This window comes from Macaca nemestrina, chromosome 4 (assembly GCF_043159975.1).
Source record: "Macaca nemestrina isolate mMacNem1 chromosome 4, mMacNem.hap1, whole genome shotgun sequence".
Lineage (NCBI taxonomy): Eukaryota > Metazoa > Chordata > Mammalia > Primates > Cercopithecidae > Macaca > Macaca nemestrina.
The window spans coordinates 62,626,703-62,647,619 of record NC_092128.1 but is presented as its reverse complement, the minus strand read 5'-3'; the positions used below and the strand labels follow the sequence as shown (position 1 = coordinate 62,647,619).

The 20,917-nt window shown below is 36.0% G+C and overlaps 1 protein-coding gene across 8 annotated transcripts in view; it reads left to right on the top strand.

Annotated features, from left to right (window-relative positions):
• The first annotated feature begins 422 nt into the window (after nucleotides 1-422).
• Nucleotides 423-20,917, top strand: part of LOC105475406 (piccolo presynaptic cytomatrix protein) — a 406,277-nt gene continuing 385,782 nt past the window's right edge. For 6 of the 8 annotated variants that reach the window (XM_071094749.1, XM_024790856.2, XM_071094748.1 and 3 more), the window contains exons 1-2: nucleotides 428-987; nucleotides 6,911-8,555. In XM_071094749.1, the coding sequence (XP_070950850.1) occupies nucleotides 740-987; nucleotides 6,911-8,555 (1,893 nt within the window). In that variant the 5' untranslated portion in view covers nucleotides 428-739. Of the gene's footprint in view, nucleotides 988-6,910; nucleotides 8,556-20,917 lie in introns of all 8 variants that reach the window. The other 2 variants (XM_071094750.1, XM_071094751.1) reach the window with 1 other exon arrangement.

Sequence of the window (20,917 nt, the reverse complement as noted above, 5' to 3'; positions counted from 1 at the left end):
CCCTTGGGAAATGTGCCTTAAAGGTATCAGGGTCTCTCTTGCTAATCTTCAGTTACTCGAACCCTTTCCTAGAATGTTTTAAAACCTTCTTTTAAAGAAAATAAATGAAACTACAAATCCCAAGAGCCAAAGCTGAAAACAGACATTTCCTCTCCTGCCCCTCCCGCCCCCTTTAAATCTAGGAGTCTAGAAAGCTAAAACTCAAGTTGAGGCATCCTGAAATATGCCTGAAAGAAACGTCGCCTGTTTCTTCCGTTTTTAGCCAAGGGTTCACTGGGCTCCTTTAAATCGGTGCTGATAGCGAGGAAGGATCCGGAGCGACGCAGGATGGGGTGGACGTGGGCCGCGGGCATCACCTGTTCCGAGAGGCGCCTGCGCACTGCGAGGGCGCGGGCGAGGAGGCGGTGCGCGGTGGGAGGGGCGGACGGCGCCCGGCTGGCACTGCTCAGATCTGCTTCTCCCCGGCTCCGGGCGCCGAGGCGGCGTCCAGGAGGCGTCTTCTGCAAAGGTTGCCTGGCGCTGTCCAACATGGAGGAGGCACCGGCAGCGGGCGTTACCTGCGAGCAGGACTAACTCCCTCCTGGCGTTCCGGGAGGCAGTGCCTGGTCCGGAGTGCGGGGACTCGACTGCCTGCACGCCCCGAGGCGGACCCCGGCTCTGACTGCTCCCCTGGCCGCGGGCTTCTCAACTAGGACGCGGCGCGAGGAGGGAGCGCGGCGGCCCCGAGTCTCCCTGAGCCATGGGCAACGAGGCGAGCTTGGAAGGGGAAGGGCTCCCGGAAGGGCTGGCGGCGGCCGCAGCAGCCGGAGGAGGGGCTAGCGGGGCGGGGAGCCCCTCGCACACCGCGATACCGGCCGGCATGGAAGCGGATTTGAGCCAGCTGAGCGAAGAGGAGAGGAGACAGATCGCCGCTGTCATGTCAAGGGCGCAGGGGCTGCCCAAGGGAAGCGTCCCCCCGGCCGCTGCGGAGTCGCCTTCCATGCACAGGCATGCACAGCATGATGTATATGTCCGGGCATATATGTACAGCTTCCCGTGCACATATGTGCCAGTCCGTATGTGCCAGCACGGCGGTACATATATGTCGCCTCCGTTCATTTTATTCTCCCCAATGGGGTGGTCATAAAGATATCCTAAGCCTTTTGATGGGCGGAATAAAAATGATGCATTGTAGAGTTTCTGGTGGGATAGTCAAGGGTTACATTCTTGGAACTGTGATTTTAGGTTGTGATTTTTGGCCTTTTGGAGCCCTTTCCCTCTAGGATGGCGTGGAGAGACGCCCTCCAGTGTTTTACTAATCTGGAAGTCTTCCATTAATACAACACGGACGTGTTGGGAAATAGATAGAGCTGGGTGTTTACCTGTCTCTGTGTAAACCTCTTGGCCATTGCGGGGTTTTTTTCTCTGTGAATGATGTCTAAATATTTCTGTAACAATACTTTAATCCCATTGTAGGTGATTTGTCCTCTCTCGCCACCCCACCCCCAGAGGAGAGCAGAAGCTGTTTAGGTAGAAGGAATATAATGAATATACCTTTTATATTAATTGAGGAACCCTAAAATATGTGTGGCATTAAACAGATGGTTTGGTCACAGCAGAGCAGGTGCTGTACATGTATTTCTAAATTAGCATATGCTATTTTAAGCCACTGCTCTTTTTTATGCAAAAGTGGCCTTCAGTTTAGGGAAGAACATGTGAATTTTATTACCTTAGAAAATAATTTTGAATACATACTTTTAAAAACAAAGCAAATAAATGGCAAGTATAAGAGCTAATCAGTAATATGAACGTATTCATTTCCGCTTGTAACTCTCCATTTTCCTTCATCCCAATAGATTAGTTGTTTTCTAATTAGAGTACTAAGAGGGTATAATCATTGTGCCTGCCTTGCCTTTCTTATGGTAAACAAACCCTTTAACTTTGCACCCTCTAGTAGAGAACAGTTTTCTGTCCGTGGTCCTGAAACAATTTCTCTTTTATGACAACTGAAGGGAAACCTACAATTTTCATTTGAGGTATTGTAAGCACGAAAGACCTGGATATATAGGTGTATGTCCTTATCCTCTACTTTATAAAATGATTAAAAAAAAACTTAGTCACTATCACGTAAGCATAATTTTACCAAATCATAGGAGAAATGTAAAATGTTTTATGGGTAGTGACAGTATTTTCACATAAAATCTTAAATGCTTAAAATCTGCCAGGTAAAAAGCCTATTTATCTTGAAACCGCTAGTACTAGTGAAAACTAGCCCCTTTATGTTAAGTATGTTTTTCTGTATTTTTAAACTATGAAATCTATGGGGCTATTTCTTTGGAAAAAGTCTTTCTTGTTCTCTTATCCAGTTTATGATATGTATGTACTGTTTTCCTCTACTTGATGAAAACTTGACTAGGAAAAAATAATTAGCGTTCATTCACTAGACTTTCACAGGATAATAACAAGGTACAATACTTTTATTAGCCTTTTAGAACTGTATGTCCGATCTTTTATATTTTTTCCTAAGAGACACAAGCAACAGGTTTATCATGCTGGTTAACAATACCAGTTACAGTGAGATCTTTGATTTCTAGATTTCTAACTTTTCTTCTGTTCAGAGGGTGGCTGAGAAACATTATTTCCACCTATTAAACTGTTGCTTCATGCAGTATTTGTATCAGATAGTATACTTTTAAAGCTCTCTACTGATAATTTTGTTAGGGTGGAAATCTTATCAATAGGTAGTGTGTGGCCCAAACAGTTATTGGTGAAAACTTTATCCAAATACTAAAAAATAAACAATAATTTTCTTACTTTTGCAACTTGCTCTTAAATTTTACTGAAAGATTTCTATAAAATGTACATAACTTTTTAAAGTTGTTTTCCCTATGTATGATAACCAAAGCAACATTTGGTTTATCACTTAGACTTTTAAAGTTATAGAGTTGTGTAAATTTAATTAATATAGGAAGGCATACACAAATTAGTTGAAGCTTTAAGCATTTAAGTGGTGTGAATTGAACGTAGAATCTTAAAAATAAAGACTGAGAGCATGAGTTTTTATCCTATTGACTTTAACCAACTCAGCAAATTACAAATACTTCTTAGTCAATGTGTCTCATGTTCCTTGCCTTTAAATAAGGCTAATAATACCTATCTTACCTGTCTTAGAGAGTCCATTGAGGATCAATTAAAAGTTGACATGAATGTTTTTGTTTGAGTTGTAATTTACATGAACCCTACAAATATAAAGAGTGGTAATATTAATATCAACAGTGGATGACACTGTCACTGATGGCTACAGGCAAATTGTTGAATTGTACATTGTTTTTCGGTTATTGTGATATGTGAATTTTCTTTTGCATGTGGAAAAATCAGTTCAATGGAGTGTAAACCACCTCCTCCTCCCACAAACCAGGAGTGAGGATACCAGATTTCTGTGACTAACTAGTTTTATGACCTTGAATTAGTCACTTAGCTTCTCTTAGTCCTTATATCCTGGCACTTAGAGCATAAATGCATAGATATTCATTTATATAATATATATAAATTAACAGATAGTCCCAAAGTTGCTTATATTTCTAATTTATAAAATTTTGTGTGACTCAGCACTGTCAAGTGTCACTGCTTGTTGTGTTCCATTTATAAAAGATTTTATTACCTCAGATACTTTTACATTCCTACATTTGCATATATGTTTTCCTCATCTTAGGGGAAATATTTTGTTTTCTGCTGACAATTTGAAAGAAAAATTCTAAGGATGACAATAGTAAAATGAAAAGGGAGACAGTACTAAATACAGGTAGTTACAAGCTAGCAGTAGATGACAGGTTACAAATGAAATGCTCGTGGATTTTTTATTCATTTTATACCCAGAGAAGTGCACTTTCATTACTTTTTCTACTCATTCTATTTACAGTTCCAGATATATCATACGAGAAGGGCTTTATTGAAAAAACTTCTCTGATTAGTAGAATATTTAATAAGAATTCTAACTGAACTGATTATTTTCTTTACTACTTTCAGCCTCCTCTACTGGGCTTCTTCCTAAAGGTGTAGGCCAAATCCAGGTTCTAAAAAGAATATGGAATTTATCCATTTATATCTCAGAAGGCCTGTAGAAGAATTTTTAAGTGAAAGCAATTCAAGAAACATTAAAGTAAAACAAATACATGATATATTTATTCCTTGGTTCACTCATTGGTAATCATCCACTTATTCATTAATTCATCAAATATTAATGCTCATCTACTAGTTGCCAGGCTTGATTCTAATGATGCAAAGATAAGTGAAATATATCTTTTCTGTCTAGGAGTTCACAGTCTAGTATATAAGGCGGAGATTGCATTTTAATCACTTTTTCTTTGACAGTAAAACTGTTACGCCTAACAAAATTTCACCAAAAGACAATAGCACCTTTACATTTTTGTTTGGTATTGACAATTTTTTCTCTTGATTTTGTTTCCATTTCCCACTCAAAGATCTCTGTGTTTTACTCTTATTTACATAGTTACAGCAACTAAAACTAAGTTTAAATTATAGGACAGTCTTTAGGGTTGTATGCCTGTTTTCTAATGGGGATTCTATAGTAAAGTACAACTTATACTTGTGGGAAGTACATGCAATTATAATCCCTGGTGCAAGCAGCTTGCTTTCAATTCTGCTGTTTCTGATCATCACAAATATTTGGCATTCATGAAGTTTATTTTTTGGTGTTTTGCAGACATGATGGATTAAGTGAAATATCAAAACAATGATTAAAATAAGTTTAGTAGTATTTTCAAGAGATAAAAATTTAGCATAATTAAGGATAGATTTTTTTTTTTTTTGGTACTCTGCTTAAAGTTAGATTTAGAGGGCTCTGTACAGGGAAGTTATTTAAACAAAATGCTTAATAATTACTCATAGGATTGCCATACCTGTAATCAGCCCTAAGCATGTGCTCTTCAAGGGAATGGTACAATATATTAAGTAAATATAGAAGATTTATAGAATAATGTCAAGGTCTGAATAGTGTAGCTATAAAGAAATGTTCGGAATGATTTTCTCCAAATGGAAATATGTAGCAGTGCATTTTAGAGCTACCTTGGAACTATTGGAATTAACTAGGGTAACACTTTTAGTTCTGTTTAAGTAAAGACTACAGAGACATGGTAGAATATATGTATTTTTGTAAACTTTTCCTTGGAGGAAATTGCAAAAATTCAGAATCTACTTATTTGTCTTTTACCAGAAAATCACTTTATGCATACATCGCCATTTATAGATTATTTTCTTTTCTTCTAGGTGTTTGCTACCTAGAAGTAATGCTTCTCTGCTTCTTTCTGCTATCCCTTACATCCTGACCTGTGTTCAAATTTCTATGTCAGGAAATTTGGAAAAAGTTAATTCATAAGAAGTATTGATTATGAAATAAAATATTTGTAATATGTCTCATTAGCAGATAAATTTTGTTAAACCAAATTAACCTATAAATCTCTATTCTCATATTATATTTTAGGTGCTACTAAGTTACTTTCTTTATTCTTGTTTCCTTTAATGAAAAAGAAACTTATATTTTTCAAAATTTAAAAAGCCTCATATATCAAACAAAAGACTTATAATCTGATTTTCTCCATAATTCTAATTTAGAATATTCTTTTAGCTGCAACTTTATCAATGAAATATGAATTATTTTAAAAGTTTCTGTATTTAATATGACTTTTGGCTCAAACAATAGATATATACAAAGTAAGAAACTCCTATTTTAATTATTTAACCATAGTCATTTAAAATGTATCATGTTTCCAAGGCTGTTTTAAAAAACACATCTTATATATTCGTCTATGAATTAAGCTATATCTTGAAAATTAATTACTTGCTACATTTAATCTCAATGTCAATAATAAATTAGATTACTAATAATCGATCAATGGCATTAGGAGATGATGTTACAAACACTGAGTAAAGAGATATATGGATACCAAGATATATCTCAAGACGATTTAAGCATCTATTGTTGCTTCCCATAAAAATTTCGGGTTAAGAATTAGTTATTTTTTCAAAAAGATAACACTGATCTTGAGAATAAAGATGGGATTGTTCCTCAAGAATGTCTAAATCATGAATGTAGAAATTCTTATTCTGTAAAGTTTTTTAAGGATAATAGTTGATGAATAGTGCCTTTCTAGGTGGTGGCATGGGGATAATCCCCAGTCACTCTCTGGGGCTCTCAGGATTTTAGGTACCCACATCTGTGTCCCAGTCTCTCCTGGCCAGTGATCTGGATCCCTAGAAGCCCAAGTAAAATTAAATAGATTATAAACTTTTTAGCATTCCTGGGAAAACATCATGTAAACTCCATTATCAGAAACTCCCCTTATTTCACATTGTATTCCCTATTTAGCTCATGTAAATTCTCAAAATGAAGTTTTAAAAAAGTCTCAGCAGACTCCTACATTTAAAAATGAATATTTTTAATTCTCAATGCTGCTAGCATTTGGAAGACTTTCTTTGATCATAACTTTTGATAAAAAGAAAAAATACACTCTGTGAACATGTATGTCTTATAATATGACATTGCATTGATTTATTGAGGTTTTAATTTAAACCTATATTTAGTTAAGTTTTAAGGTCAGATTCTATTAAGTGCAAAGATAAATTACTTTTATTATAAGTATTTTCTAATTATATATTTTAATTTTTATCAATCATAAGAGCAATTTTTTTTTCTTTTCTTTACCTCCTTGTTGAAAATCTGTACCCATTAAAAGAAAGAAAAAAAAAGTATTAAAAGTTTTATGAACACTTAAAGGATGCTACAAAAATGGGTCTTAGTAATATTTATACATTCATAATTTTGAAGACATAAGCAATAGCTTTTTCATATTACTTTGATTTGAAATAATTTCCATTATTTTCACTTTTTTTTTTTTTTTTTTAACTCTTCTAGGAAACAAGAGTTGGATAGTAGTCATTCTCCAAAGCAATCAGGAAGACCCCCGGACCCTGGGCGTCCAGCTCAACCTGGTCTCAGTAAAAGTAGAACTACAGACACTTTCAGGTCAGAGCAGAAATTGCCTGGGAGGAGCCCTTCCACTATTAGCTTGAAAGAATCAAAGTCCAGAACTGATTTTAAGGAAGAACACAAATCTAGTATGATGCCTGGCTTCCTCTCAGAGGTTAACCCTTTAAGTGCTGTCTCCTCTGTTGTAAATAAATTCAACCCTTTTGATTTGATATCAGACTCTGAGGCATCCCAGGAAGAAACCACCAAGAAACAAAAAGTGGTTCCGAAGGAGCAAGAAAAACCTGAGGGAATCACAAAACCTCCGTCACAGCAACAGCCACCCAAGCCGGTTCCTAAGCAGCAAGGACCTGGTAGGGATCCACTTCAGCAGGATGGCCCTCCCAAATCAATATCTTCTCAGCAACCAGAAAAAATTAAATCACAACCTCCAGGTACAGGAAAGCCAATTCAGGGTCCTGCCCAGACTCCTCAGACAGACCATGCAAAATTGCCACTTCCACGAGATGCATCCAGGCCTCAGACTAAACAGGCAGACATAGTAAAGGGAGAATCAGTTAAACCCTCTCTGCAAAGCCCATCCAAACCACCTATTCAGCAACCAACTCCTGGAAAACCTCCAGCACAGCAGCCTGGACCTGAAAAATCACAGCCTGGGCCTGCAAAGCCCCCAGCTCAGCCCCCAGGGCTAACAAAGCCACTGGCTCAACAACCAGGGACAGTGAAACCCCCAGTCCAGCCACCAGGGACAGCAAAGCCTCCAGCTCAGCCTCTTGGTCCTGCTAAGTCTCCAGCTCAGCAGACTGGGTCAGAGAAGCCTTCATTGGAGCAGCCTGGGCCAAAAACTCTAGCTCAGCCTCCTGGAGTTGGGAAGACTCCAGCTCAACAGCCAGGGCCAGCAAAGCCTCCAACCCAGCAGGTGGGGACACCAAAACCCCTAGCTCAACAATCTGGGCTACAGTCTCCAGCTAAGGCACCTGGGCCTACAAAGACTCCAGCTCAGCAGGCTGGGCCAGGAAAGATTCCAGCTCAACAGGCAGGACCCGCAAAGCCTTCTGCCCAGCAGACTGGCCCAACAAGGCTTCCTTCACAACTGCCTGGTCCAGCAAAGCCCCCATCTCAACAGCCTGGCTCAGCAAAGCCCCCACCCCAACAGCCTGGCTCAGCAAAGCCCCCACCCCAACAGCCTGGCTCAGCAAAGCCCCCACCCCAACAGCCTGGCTCAGCAAAGCCCCCACCCCAACAGCCTGGCTCAGCAAAGCCCCCATCACAACAGCCTGGCTCAGCAAAACCCTCAGCTCAACAGCCTAGCGCAGCAAAGCCCTTGGCTCAGCAGTCTACAAAACCAGTAAGCCAAACAGGATCAGGAAAACCTCTGCAGCCACCAACAATGTCTCCATCTGCAAAACAGCCTCTTTCACAAGGCCTCCCTAAAACCATCTGTCCTCTTTGCAATACCACTGAACTTCTGTTGCATGTTCCAGAAAAGGCCAATTTTAACACATGCACTGAGTGTCAAACCACTGTCTGTAGCCTCTGTGGTTTTAATCCCAATCCTCATTTAGTGGAGGTAAGTGCATTTATTCACTGAGTCCATACTCTTCAGCCATATCGTTGTCTTACACAAATGATGCTTAACTAAACACATACATGACATGATGGCATTGTCTTTCTCTGGATTCTCCCCTCCTTCCTTTGTTTTGTTCTCTGTCAGTTGTAATTTTTTTTTTTTTAATATTTCTCTAACTGGAAGCCTCAAACATTGCCACAATTTCTGAAAATTTGGCATATAAGACAAATATAAATTGATTGAAAGATGATGAGCACCTACTCATTTCACTCTATATGTAAGACCAACACTGTTATTTAGCATACAGTGACATTGCTTTGACTTTTACATTGGTCTTCCTACCTATCAAAATTTTGGTACTCATAAATGTTATTTATATTTGTGTTAGAAAGAAAAGTAGATAATGTTTTCAAATTCTGAATACAATTTTAACTTAAAATTGAATATCCTTTTTAATCTGCACATCCCTTTTCCCTGCCACTAATTCTGATATATCAAATGAGGGCATGTTGAGAGTCTTTAATAACAGTATTAAATCATTTCACAAAAGGAAGAAGTTGTTAGAGCAGATTCAGAATGTATGGGTGACTTCTCAGATTACAGTTTATATCTCCTAGGCTTGAATCTGGGTAGCCTTATGTTTCCAAGGGTTAACTGGGTAATACTTTCTGACTCAACAAATTATAAAAGGGTTAATTGTGATACAGATGAGTACAAGTTTGTTTATTCAGATTGAGGATAGAAGAGTAGTTCTCAGCAAGTCAACTGACTGTATTAATATTAGTTCAGCATGAAAAGGCCTGGAATAATGTAGCATTTTAATAGGTAGAGATTCAGAGTTCTTTTTAGGGGAAGGGACAAGAAGACACAAAGCATTTTTAAAAACTCAGAAATTCTCTGGCATTAAGGAATAAAACAGTGAAGATGGTATAAAGAAATGGGCAGTGAGGTTGGAGATAGGTTAGAGTCAGACTTTGGCTTTTCACATTTGGTAGGTAATGATGAGCATATAAATAGAGAAGAGGTTTAAGATCTAAGAGAATATGAGAGATTCATTTTTTAAAGAGATCTAATAGCCTCTGCTTAATGAGAAGACACAGAAATCATTTAGCCTGTCTGGAGGACAACTGTTAGTGGACTATCTGTGCATTACATCTGCAAGCACCCCAGGAAGTAACTGATAGCAGGCAATGAAGGATTATGTGATTTAAATATCCCTGAGACGTGAAGCTTGTATACTTTTGTTATAAATGAAATATATCATGATAATAACAATAATGATCATTGCTAATTTATGTTAATGTGATACTTATGAAAAAATGATGCAGGTTTAAAATATATCAACTTTTGGGTTTTCTAAAGTAACTTACTTTTTAAAACAAAAGTAGTATTGAGTAATTTAACTTTTCAAATAAATAATCATTTATAAAACTACAATTAATAAGAATATGCTGCATTTGATTTTATGGAGAAAATCAGAATATAAGTATTTTATATATATACATATATATACACAAATGTTTTTATATATACATATATGTAGCTTTTTAAGTTTTGGTGAAATATGCTTCTCCCCATATTATACTCTCCTTATAGGAATGTGAAGTAATAATGACTTCAAATGATAGATGATCATTTTATAGTGTTTGGATTTGTCTTGGTTTTGTGGCAATTTACAAGGCAGAAATATGCAGCTAGAAATTTAAGCTGTATATGCTATTTCTACACCCAATATAAGAAAGACAGATATTATTTGAATACCTACTATGTGAAAGATATTCTGTTATATGTTTGGTGGGATATAAAGATAACTAAAACATGAATATTGATCTTAACAGATTAAAAATTACTAGATAATACATGCACAAGAAAATAGAATATGTGACCAGATGATAAGAGCTGTGAGAGATATGAATAAATATTATGGACTTCAGAGTAGAAAGTGCTCATTTCCAGGGGATGAGATTAAGGAAAACTTCATGGGGAAAATGGCATTTGAGCTGGGCATATAAAGATGGGCACTATTTCAATAGATATAGGACATGAAACAGTGTAATAATTTGGGCCCAAAGTTGGAACTCCAAAAGTACAGAGTGTATTTTAGGGAGTCAAGAATAAATGTAGGTTAGCTAGGGTGATGGAAAAGAAATGGGCAGTGAGATTGGAAATAGGTTGAAGTCAGATTTTAGCCTTACACGTTTAGCAGGTAGTGATGAGCTTCCTACTTTTTGAAAGGTACCTCAATTAATATGATATACATTTGATAGTTGATTGTACTAATTTGTATCAAATGCCTCGTTACAAAGCATTATTGAATGCTATGGGAGAATCAAATATTTGTTAGATGTGCAGTCTTCTCTCAACCATACATAGGGGAAATACAACTTGCACATAAAAAGAACATCTATATATTTATTGCCATACAAAGTAACTTTGAATAGGGCTTTCTAGTTCACAGAGTCCTTTGTTTTATTAAAATTAAACTCATAATTTTATGGACATATATGTTTCTTCTCTATTATACCAATGAGGAAGCTGGCATTCAAATAGTTACTATAGTTAGTTTAGTTGTGAGGATCACCCAGATAGTATATTCCCAAACAGAAGTCAATCATTCTGATTCCAAATCAGTTTACTTATGGTAGGAAAAGAGATGAAGTGTTATAGTGTCAAAGGAAGAAACCATCACCATCAGTGGGGATATTAGAGCTATCTTCATGAAAGGTGAAGTATGTGAGCTGGGAATATGAAAGATAAGAATTTGAACACACATAAATGAGCATGGAAGAAGCTGGGAATATAAGGGCAGGTAGAGGGACTCACTAGCTATGTAAAGGCAGGCATTTCCTTATTGACTGAATAAACTTGGACAAGCCATTTACACTTTCTGTTACAGTGGCACCATTTGACATATGAAAATAATAACATGCTCTCTGCTACACACAATGGAAGATTAACTGAAAATTTGCATGAGAAAGTATTTTAGATACGTGAAGTTCTTTTAAAGTTGCAATATATTGCAATAGATAATCTTAATATTTGAAACAAATTTGGCCTTTACATTTATTGTACATTCTTTTTTACATAGATAACAATATTATAAATTCTTAGATGCTGAGGCAGCCATCTAAAGACTTTGGATCAATAGTATTAGTGATATCATTTCGTTTTAACGTTCATTGATTTTTTTTCCTTTAAGAAAAAATGCAATCAAAAGTTCCAATTCTGAACTCTAGAAAGGCGTCTTTTCTAATACTGCCTACCAAATGGCCAGTTTCTCAAAATCCTAAATTATATGGCGGTCAGAATTGAGAAGTTAGAGCTCTAGAGAGAGACTCTAAACTTCTGTTATAGGAGATAAGGTAGGTGAAATTTTGGGGACAGCCACCACTTATGTTGTGGTGTAAACACTGTAACTTTCATATGTATCCATGAAAAAGTAAATCTTCATCTTCCAAAGAGGATGTAACACTCTAGGTAAAGTTGCCCTCAAATATTCAGATTGAGTAAACCGTTTTTCTATGCAAGATAGAGACAGAAGCTGGACATCCTTTGGTACAATTACATGAATTTATTATTTTCCAACTTGATGTTTACATGCACGTAGCTCTTTGCTTGCGTGATGTATGGGTGAAATAGATACATTTACCATTCCTTGAAAAAGGAAGAATTTCTCCAACATTTTTTGTTACCAGTCTATCAGAATTATGACTATGTTTGCTTGTGACCATCATGGCTCTCTAATGACTACCAGGTCTGGGAATGAAGGAAGGACTGGATAATTAGCTACACTCAACCACAAGCTTTAGGGAAGGGGACGTGTTTACTCCCTTAGTTCCGAACTTACCAATCATCACCCCCCGACCCGCCCCTGCCACACATGAGCACTTTAGGCAACCCAAACATCTATGTGAAGAGGATTGCCTTTAAATTAATTGCCCTCTCTGGAGGCTATCAAGATGTATGCTGTTCCAGACAAGCCTTAGGAATCCACTGGCTCCAAGCCTAGACCTTTGATGCCTAGACCATGACCAGTGGAGTGTATAGCCGCATCTCTTCTTGTGTGCCCATTAATTGAATAAATCTCTCTAATATTTTCCCTCTCTTTGGGCTTGCATGTTGACAAAGAACCTGAACATTTGCTTTCTAATTGGAGGCAGAAGTATGTTGTTTTTGTTGGTTTACTTTCTCTCTTTTGATAAATAGCCTTACTCAAGATATATTTAGGAACAGAGATCTAAAGGCCTGTCTCTAATGTTTGGTAAATTTCCCAACTCTTATTAATTTTTGTAATAAGTGAAAATGACTTGTCACTTTTCAGAATGTTGAAAATAAACCAAATGTTAGAGATTAAAATGGATTTAAGCAAAGTTTTCTTGACATTTTTTTTTTTTTTTTAGTCACTATGGCAAATATATGAGTCAGTTTTTTTGCAGAAGCCAGATATTTTGTCTAAAAAATCCATAGCCACCTTTAATGAGCTAAAACAAACAAACAAAAAACTCCTTGACTTGCATATATCAACTTTCATATGAACTTTCTCCACTTAATGAAAAACAAAACAAAACAAAAAATGACCGAAATTCTTTAGTTGGATAAAATGGCTTAACCGGCCATGACCTTTCGGTGGATAATCCTGTTGCATCTTATTTTTCTAGTAAGAGAAATGGAGAGAAGTTGTTCGGAAGAGCTGGTAGAAAATAGTGGAGCTATGCCAAATGTCAGGAGGCTGGAATCTGTGGAGAGAAAAAGCCTGTAAGACATTCCTGATGGTGAAGTAACTGAAAGAACTTTTAGAAAAGAGGATGTTCTCTTTTTAGTTGCTTGCTGTTTTTAGCACAAAGACTTTTTTTTTTACCTGAAATTCTAAGCAAAAACTGCCACACAGTTCCTCTTAAAAAGGAGGACTGAGCACACACATGCTCATGTCCTCTATCTTCAAGTCCCACTTTTAAAAAGATTTAAAGTGTAGTCATTCCAAGAAATGTGAAAGAGCTCCAAAAATGTTAAGTTGGTATATTGAAGAATTCCTTGAAGGTAGAAAGAAAATTGAAAGGACAAATAGCTGAGAAAACCACTGTCCAATTGTCTACTCAGGAGACCTCAGAGAAACCCTAACTTGGAATCAAAAAATATAAAAAGCAGTAGTGGGATGTGGGTAGCAATCAAAGAATAAATTGCAGAACTGCAGTAGGAACAAAAGGACAATTGGTCTCTTAATCTTCACTGGGAAGACAAGATATAGGAGGAACCCCTTCAGGCTAAAGCCAGAGATTAATCCACAAATAAAAGGCTGACCTGCCTGAGGAAAGGCCCCCATGAGAAAAATAGAACCTTCAAAAGGAAGAATAGAAGTGGAAGTGATGCTCCTCTTCCACAAAGGGGTATTGCAAAAAAGAAAACAAATAGAACATTACTCATCTGTGAGTCAAATGCTCTAAATTATTACCATCAGAGTAAAACTGTCCTTACTCAGATACCGTCCTGTTTTCTCTCATTCTAAGTAGAGAGCAAATGGGGAAGCAGAACTGTCTACAAACAGACAAAAAACTGTTGATTACCTATGAGTGGATTAAAAGCCTAACTAGATATTTTAGCAATAACACCGCATGAATGACATACATGAACTGATAGAAACAATAACAAAAATAACAACCCCATAGGAAAAAGTTCATTCTTCAAATAATGTAAGAAAATTGTTACTATTCCTGAGAGATATGTAAGAAGGTATTTCCTTTATAGTTAACATACACAAATTTCAATGGACTGGCTGAGGGTAAACAAAAGGAACTCAATTAATGGTCTGAAAAATAAGGACCTAGAATTTTCCCAGATTATAGAGTTAAAAAACAAAAGAAAAAACGTATTTACTTACTTAGCATCTACCATACTTCAGGCATGTTCTTGACTCTGGGAATACAAGAGTGAACAAAGTTGGCAAAATCCTTCCCTTATGGAGCGTGTATTCTAGTAAGAGTCACAAATAAATACAACATATGGTGAGACAGATGTCAATGTGTTATGAAGAAAATTGAAGTAGGGGACGATTGTAGTATGTTCCAAGAGAGGGATGGGGTTGGGTTGTAGGGTTCCCTCACTCCCTTCTATTGGGTGATTACAGTCTGAAATTGATGAGTTACTTGGCAGTCTAGAATTTTTAATGGTGACTAAAATTCTAATCGGTGGCTGTAGTCCTAACTGAGGCTGTGGGTCAAGGGTGAGGGTACTAAGGAAGGAAAAGGTGTGAATGTACCCAAGAGTGTGGATAACTCTGAGCTGTCTTCTTCACTCCTGCCTGTTGTAATGTGGATGTAGAGAAATGTGGATGTAGAGGAATGAGCATTTTAAGAAATCCACAGCATAAGGAGCTATTTCTATTCCTAAAAACAGGTAATAGTATAATGTTGTCTTATGAAAAAATTCACCTTGGATAACAAGGTAAAAATATATTAGATTTTTAATTTATATATAAAAAATAAAATCAAAACCTGCTATTTGATATTCTAATGGCAACCACAAGAAAAACTAAAAGCAAAAGTTGATATTGACTGATTCCTGAAAGTAAGATTTGGTAGTAGTGAGGGAGGATTTTACTTTTTATGTCATACATTTATGCACTATTTTTTTTATTTTTAAAATTCATGTTATAACTAAAATTAACACTGGTATAATTTAAAAACTCTAAATCATCAAATGCTTAAACAAGTATATGATATAAAGGGCTAAAGGACTTGATTCTTCATTTTTACATCTTCAGCCTTGGTATTCTTCTTGGTGAAATGTCAAGAATTTTTCATTCCAAATAACAATGAGGATTTGAAATATTTTAAGCCTTTGATGCCAAGTTTGGTCAGTTTCTTTGTTCATTCTTTGCTTGTCACAGCCATGTACGCTTTAACTGGTCCTAATGTTTGCATGAAGCCAATAGAGAAAAATAAAGTACCTAGATTCTATGCATAAGGTTTTTTGGAAAACAAAGTATTTTGGTTTTTTTGCAGTTCTCTGATAATCTCTATGGTATTGTTCATACTATTTAAAGTGAGAATATCCTAATTATAACAAAATGAATTTACCTTTATTTAAAGTAGTTTTCTAATGAAATTAAATATAATTCAATCATTTAAAAATATGTATTGTTTAATTATGTTTACAAACACTATATTTGTTTATCTCTCATCTTTGATGTGATGCAATTTGCATATTCCCTGGATTTATATTTTAATATACACCTAGGCATATACATTATATGTAATATTAATATTATATACATATATAAATTTAATCATTAGAACCAAAGCTTTTTTTTTTTTTTTTTTTTACTTTCAGCTTTTAAATGACTAGATGTTTCAGGTATCTTTCTGGAGAGCCAACTTTCATAATGTCTAGTAAGCCTGTTGTTATGTATTATTAGCTTGGTAGGAACAGATGTTCTGCTGTGAAGGCAGGTACCCACGGTTAAGATCATTTATTGGGTCTAGGCACAGTGGCTCATGCCTGTAATCGCAGCACTTTGGGAGGCTGAGGTGGGTGGATCACCTGAGGTCAGGAGTTTGAGATCAGCCTGGCCAACATGGTGAAACCCTGTTTCTGCTAAAAATAAAAAAATGTAGCTGGGCATGGTGGTGGGTGCCTGTAATCCCAGCTACTCTAGAGTCAGAGTGAGGCAGGGGAATCACTTGAACCCGGGAGGCGGAGGTTGCAGTGAGCCTAGGTTGTGCCACTGCACTTCACCCTGGGCGATAAGAGTGAAATTCTCTCTCTCTCAAAAAAAAAAAAAAAATTTATTGGATCAGTAAGCTGAATATAGTATTGGGGTAACTTGCTCATTGTTTATATTCCTTGAGAAAGCACACATATCTAACAGTTCCCTATTTCACATCTTTAATTTATAACTAAATTCTCTTGGTATCTTAATTTTAGTTTAGATACATGAGCTACATTTAGAAATGATTCAAATATATTATTACATTGAAGATAAAGAGGTAAATAATCTATTAGAAGTCTATACTAGTTATCCTTAAAGTAATAATAGTATGAAGTGCATCAGTAAGGTGTCAATCAATATGGGTTCTGGTCCTAGCTCTGCCTCTCACATATGTCCACTCTTAGTGACATGACTATGAATTCACTGAAAAGTACGTCTTGTTACCTTTGATAAGGAAGCAACATTTTCACTACAAACAATGTTTCTTGTCTTTATCTTATCTTACTTCAATAAGAAAGGAGTTTGGTCTCTTGTCACAGGGAAGAGAGATTGTAGTTAGAACACCGTGCATTTCAAACTGTGCACTAGGCACTTTATATGCATTTCATCATTTTATGCTCTTTTAATGAGGTGGTATCCACATTTTAAAGATGAGTAAAGAGATTAAGAAAATCAGAGTTCATATTATAGTATTTTGAAATCTGCCATGTTTCTTGATCAATTAATCATAAGATGGTGCTTTGGAAAACTGGAAAATATGAGATTTTAAACTTGGGCAACGTGGGTATGAATCCTACCTAGATCAGCTACTTATTTGTTGTGTGATTTGGTCAGGTGACTATTTTTTTTAAGTGTTTAGTTTCATTATTTGTAATGCAAGAATATTCATTAGCTAAAAATCACATTTGGCAATATAAGTGGAAGGGCTCTGAAATTAAAATTATAGGTAAACATTCATTGTTATTACTATTAGCACTATTACCACTACTGATAAAAATCTTTATAACATTCTAATAGGCAGATAGGGATAGGACCATCATTATTGACTCCATTGGTAGATAAGAAAACTGGGTTTAAGAATTTAAATGACTTTTGCACAGTCACAGAATTACTTGGTAATGGATCCCATACAAGAAGTGAGATTTGCTGACCCAAAATTTATTACCTTTTTATGGGAGATCACATTGTCCTTGATTGGATTATTTGGTTCCATTATTTGATACCATTTTCTAAATTTCTGGGTTATGGCAAGTGTATGCATGTGTGTATATTTACATATCCTTAAAGTTAAAAAGAAATTAACGTTCTTGGCAGGGATATTTTCAGAATACTTAGTTTAAAAAAATCAAGGTTTAAGAGTACTTGTTTTTTGCCTTCATACATACTTCTGTCCAAACCAGAGTCTTATATTGATTCATACTTCTTTGCTCTCTAAGAAAGCTGTGAACTCCTACTCTGAGCAGGCCACTCTGTTCAAAATTGAGACTAGAGATGATGAAGGTCATAACTTTAACGGGCCACTGTCAGAAGTAGAATTCAGAGTCTAAAAAGAGAACCAAATGCTTAGCAATTTAAGATGGAATCTTGTTTGTAAAGGAGAATATGAAAAAGTACATATAGATGAGATCAGTTCTCACTTCAATATAAAGTAGTAAAGTACCTTTCCTATTCTTTCTTTCTCTCTAATAAAAAAAATCACTTGCAATACAATTTATAGAAATATGGCACTTCTCTTTGTTCAGCAAAGTAAGCATTACCAGTTGAATACTTAAAACAACTCTTATGAACAGATTTCTACTTATGCAACACAATTTAAAGAAATCAAGTAGCAGGCTTTATTATGTGAACATGTGATTAGGGTTCTGTAATTGTACTTTTGGGGAAAATTTTTAATGTGTAGATCTTTTTAAATTTATTTAAAGTTTTTAACTTATTGACAGGATAGTTAATCTATCCTGTAAATGGCTTAAAGAAATAGACAGAAGGAAATAAATTACAACGAAAAATGTAGGTAAGATTTGTAAAACATTTTTGAAAATAATGTAATGCAGATTAATCATGTTAAAATCAGATTTTTCCTAAATATACTATTAAATGGTTATACATATATCTATGTAAAATTTTAATAATTGACAGTTGTAAGGAGTGTCTATTCACAGAGCTAAAATAAGCTAAAAGTTCCTTATGAACATTCTTTTTATAGAAGCCTTAATATATTTAAGGATTTCATATATTTTTATCTTTTTTTTGAGATGGAGTTTCACTCTTGTTGTCCAGGCTGGAGTGCAATGGCGTGATCTCAGTTCTCTGCAACCTCTGCCTCCCAGGTTTAAGCGATTCTCCTGTCTCAGCCTCCTGAGTAGCTGGGATTACAGGCATGTGCCACCACACCTGGCTAATTTTGTATTTTTAGTAGAGACAGGGTTTCACCATGTTGATTAGGCTGATCTTGAACTCCTGACCCCTGGTGATCTGCCCCCCTTGGCCTCCCAAAGTGTGCAGATTATAGGCATGAGCCTCTGCACCCAGTGATTTCATATATTTTTAAAAATATGTTTATTTCCTTCTCAAGTCAACATGCAAGTAATTGGCTTAATTCTAGTGAGTATCTGATTTAAAGATATGCTGCTATCAGCATATAGAATGAGTTCATATTTAAACCTTTGATTCTTTTCCCCAATGTAATCTTTTGTTATTTCTAAATGAAATAATAAGAGGACAATGCAGTAAACTATTCAGATACTTACACAAAACACTGTCTAATTGGAACCCTTGGATCACAGGCTGCAATATTTTGTGGTAGACCTAGGTGTGTGTTAATCAACTGAGGTGTAAAGGTTTGAATTCACCGCATGAGAGGCAGTTTAGAAGTGTTAATGCATAATGTATGTAAGTCCAGTTTACTGATTTGAGATCCTCCTCTCTTTGTGTAATTGTGATACAGTATGGATACACTTTCATATCCGTGTACTGTAATTATTTTGTATATTGTGCTTTGGTGAAAGTGTCATTTTTTTTTTTTTTTTTTTTTTTTTTTTTTTTTTTTTTGCTGGGGGGAGGGCAATCCTGACAAACATATTAAAATATGCTTTTATCACTTGATCCTATTTGTAATTATTTAGAAATGTTATTGCTAGCATTCAGTTAGCATTATTATGGTGAAAAGAGGGCGTATTTAGTTTATGTTTTACAAAGTTTGTTTATGGCTACTGAATTACATAGCAGAAATTGTAATCCATGCAATTTCAGAGAGGAGATATCCATTCAATTTCTAGATGTATTATTTTAAAGAAAATTGTTTTATTAAGTTGCTGAGTATGCCGTCACAGTTCTGAGGAATGCTATTGTCTAGTTTTTAACCAAAATAAGTTATGCATGAATATGAATAGCTAAAGATGTCGACTACAGTGAGTGAGTCATCTGAATCCAAACTGCTGTTGGGGACTAAGTGCCTCTGTGGGGGAGCTCAGGTGGCTTGAGCAGTCCTTGAGTAGCAGAAAACATAATCTGTTATCAAGCCTTATCTCAATTTCATCTTCCTAATACTGATTTTTAAAACCTTTAGTCTGGTTGTATTATGTATTTTTGGTATTCAAAGTAATTGAAGGTCTTCAATAAGTATTTTAAAATAATATGATGAGAAATAGGAGAAAAGCCTTTTGCAGAGTTTGCCATTAAATAATATCTAAAAATTACTTGGTATCCAACATAGAGGTAAGAGTAAGCATAAGTGTTTGCTCTTTTTTTTTCTTTTTCTTTTTTTTTTTTTTTTTTTTTTTTTTGAGATGGAGTCTTGCTATGTCTCCCAGGCTGGACTGCAGTGGCATGATCTCAACTCACTGCAACCTCTGTCTCCCGGGTTCAAGCAATTCTGCTGCTTCAGCCTCCCCAGTAACTGGGATTACAGACACATGCCAGCATGCTGGGCTAATTTTTGTATTTTTAGTAGAGACAGGGTTTTGCCATGTTGGCCAGGCTGGTTTTGGACTCCTGACCTCAGGTGATCCGCCCGCCTTGGCCTCCCAAAGCCCTGGGATTACAGATGTGAGCCACCATGCCCTACCATGTTTGCATCTTTTAAAAGTTTATATGAGGAGACAAGAGGAAACAATTGGAAAATACTGTAAACCACTACATATTTGAATTTAAACGCTGTGGTTCAGGGTATAATGGTACTGTGATAGTTGAAAAACAGCAGATGTTCATTGATGATGGAATAATACATGACAAAAGAGGAAATTCAATGTGGATTGTAAAAGATGGATAGCATTTACGTAAATGTGAGAGGAGCCCAAAGTTGACTGGGAATCATGACTCAGGTAAGAGAGGATGGGAATACTGCTTTGATGGAGTAAATAGTCCATTTAGATGTTATGGTTTGCAGAAAAGTTTAGTTGTGATGAATTTAAAAGTAAGAGCCCAACAGGTTCCATTGTACAAAGACAGGAAAAGAGCACGATTGAAGAAAATGTATTTAACAGCTGATGTGAACAGTACGAAAAGGAGCAAATATAAATTCCTAACATTGTGTTTGTTCTTTTGATGTTTCATTATTCCAAGTAGTATTGCTATGTAATTGAGCAGAGATCATATTATGAATATTATGTAGATGTGTTTAAATTTTCCAGTTAGAGTTACATAGAAGAGAGGATGTTAG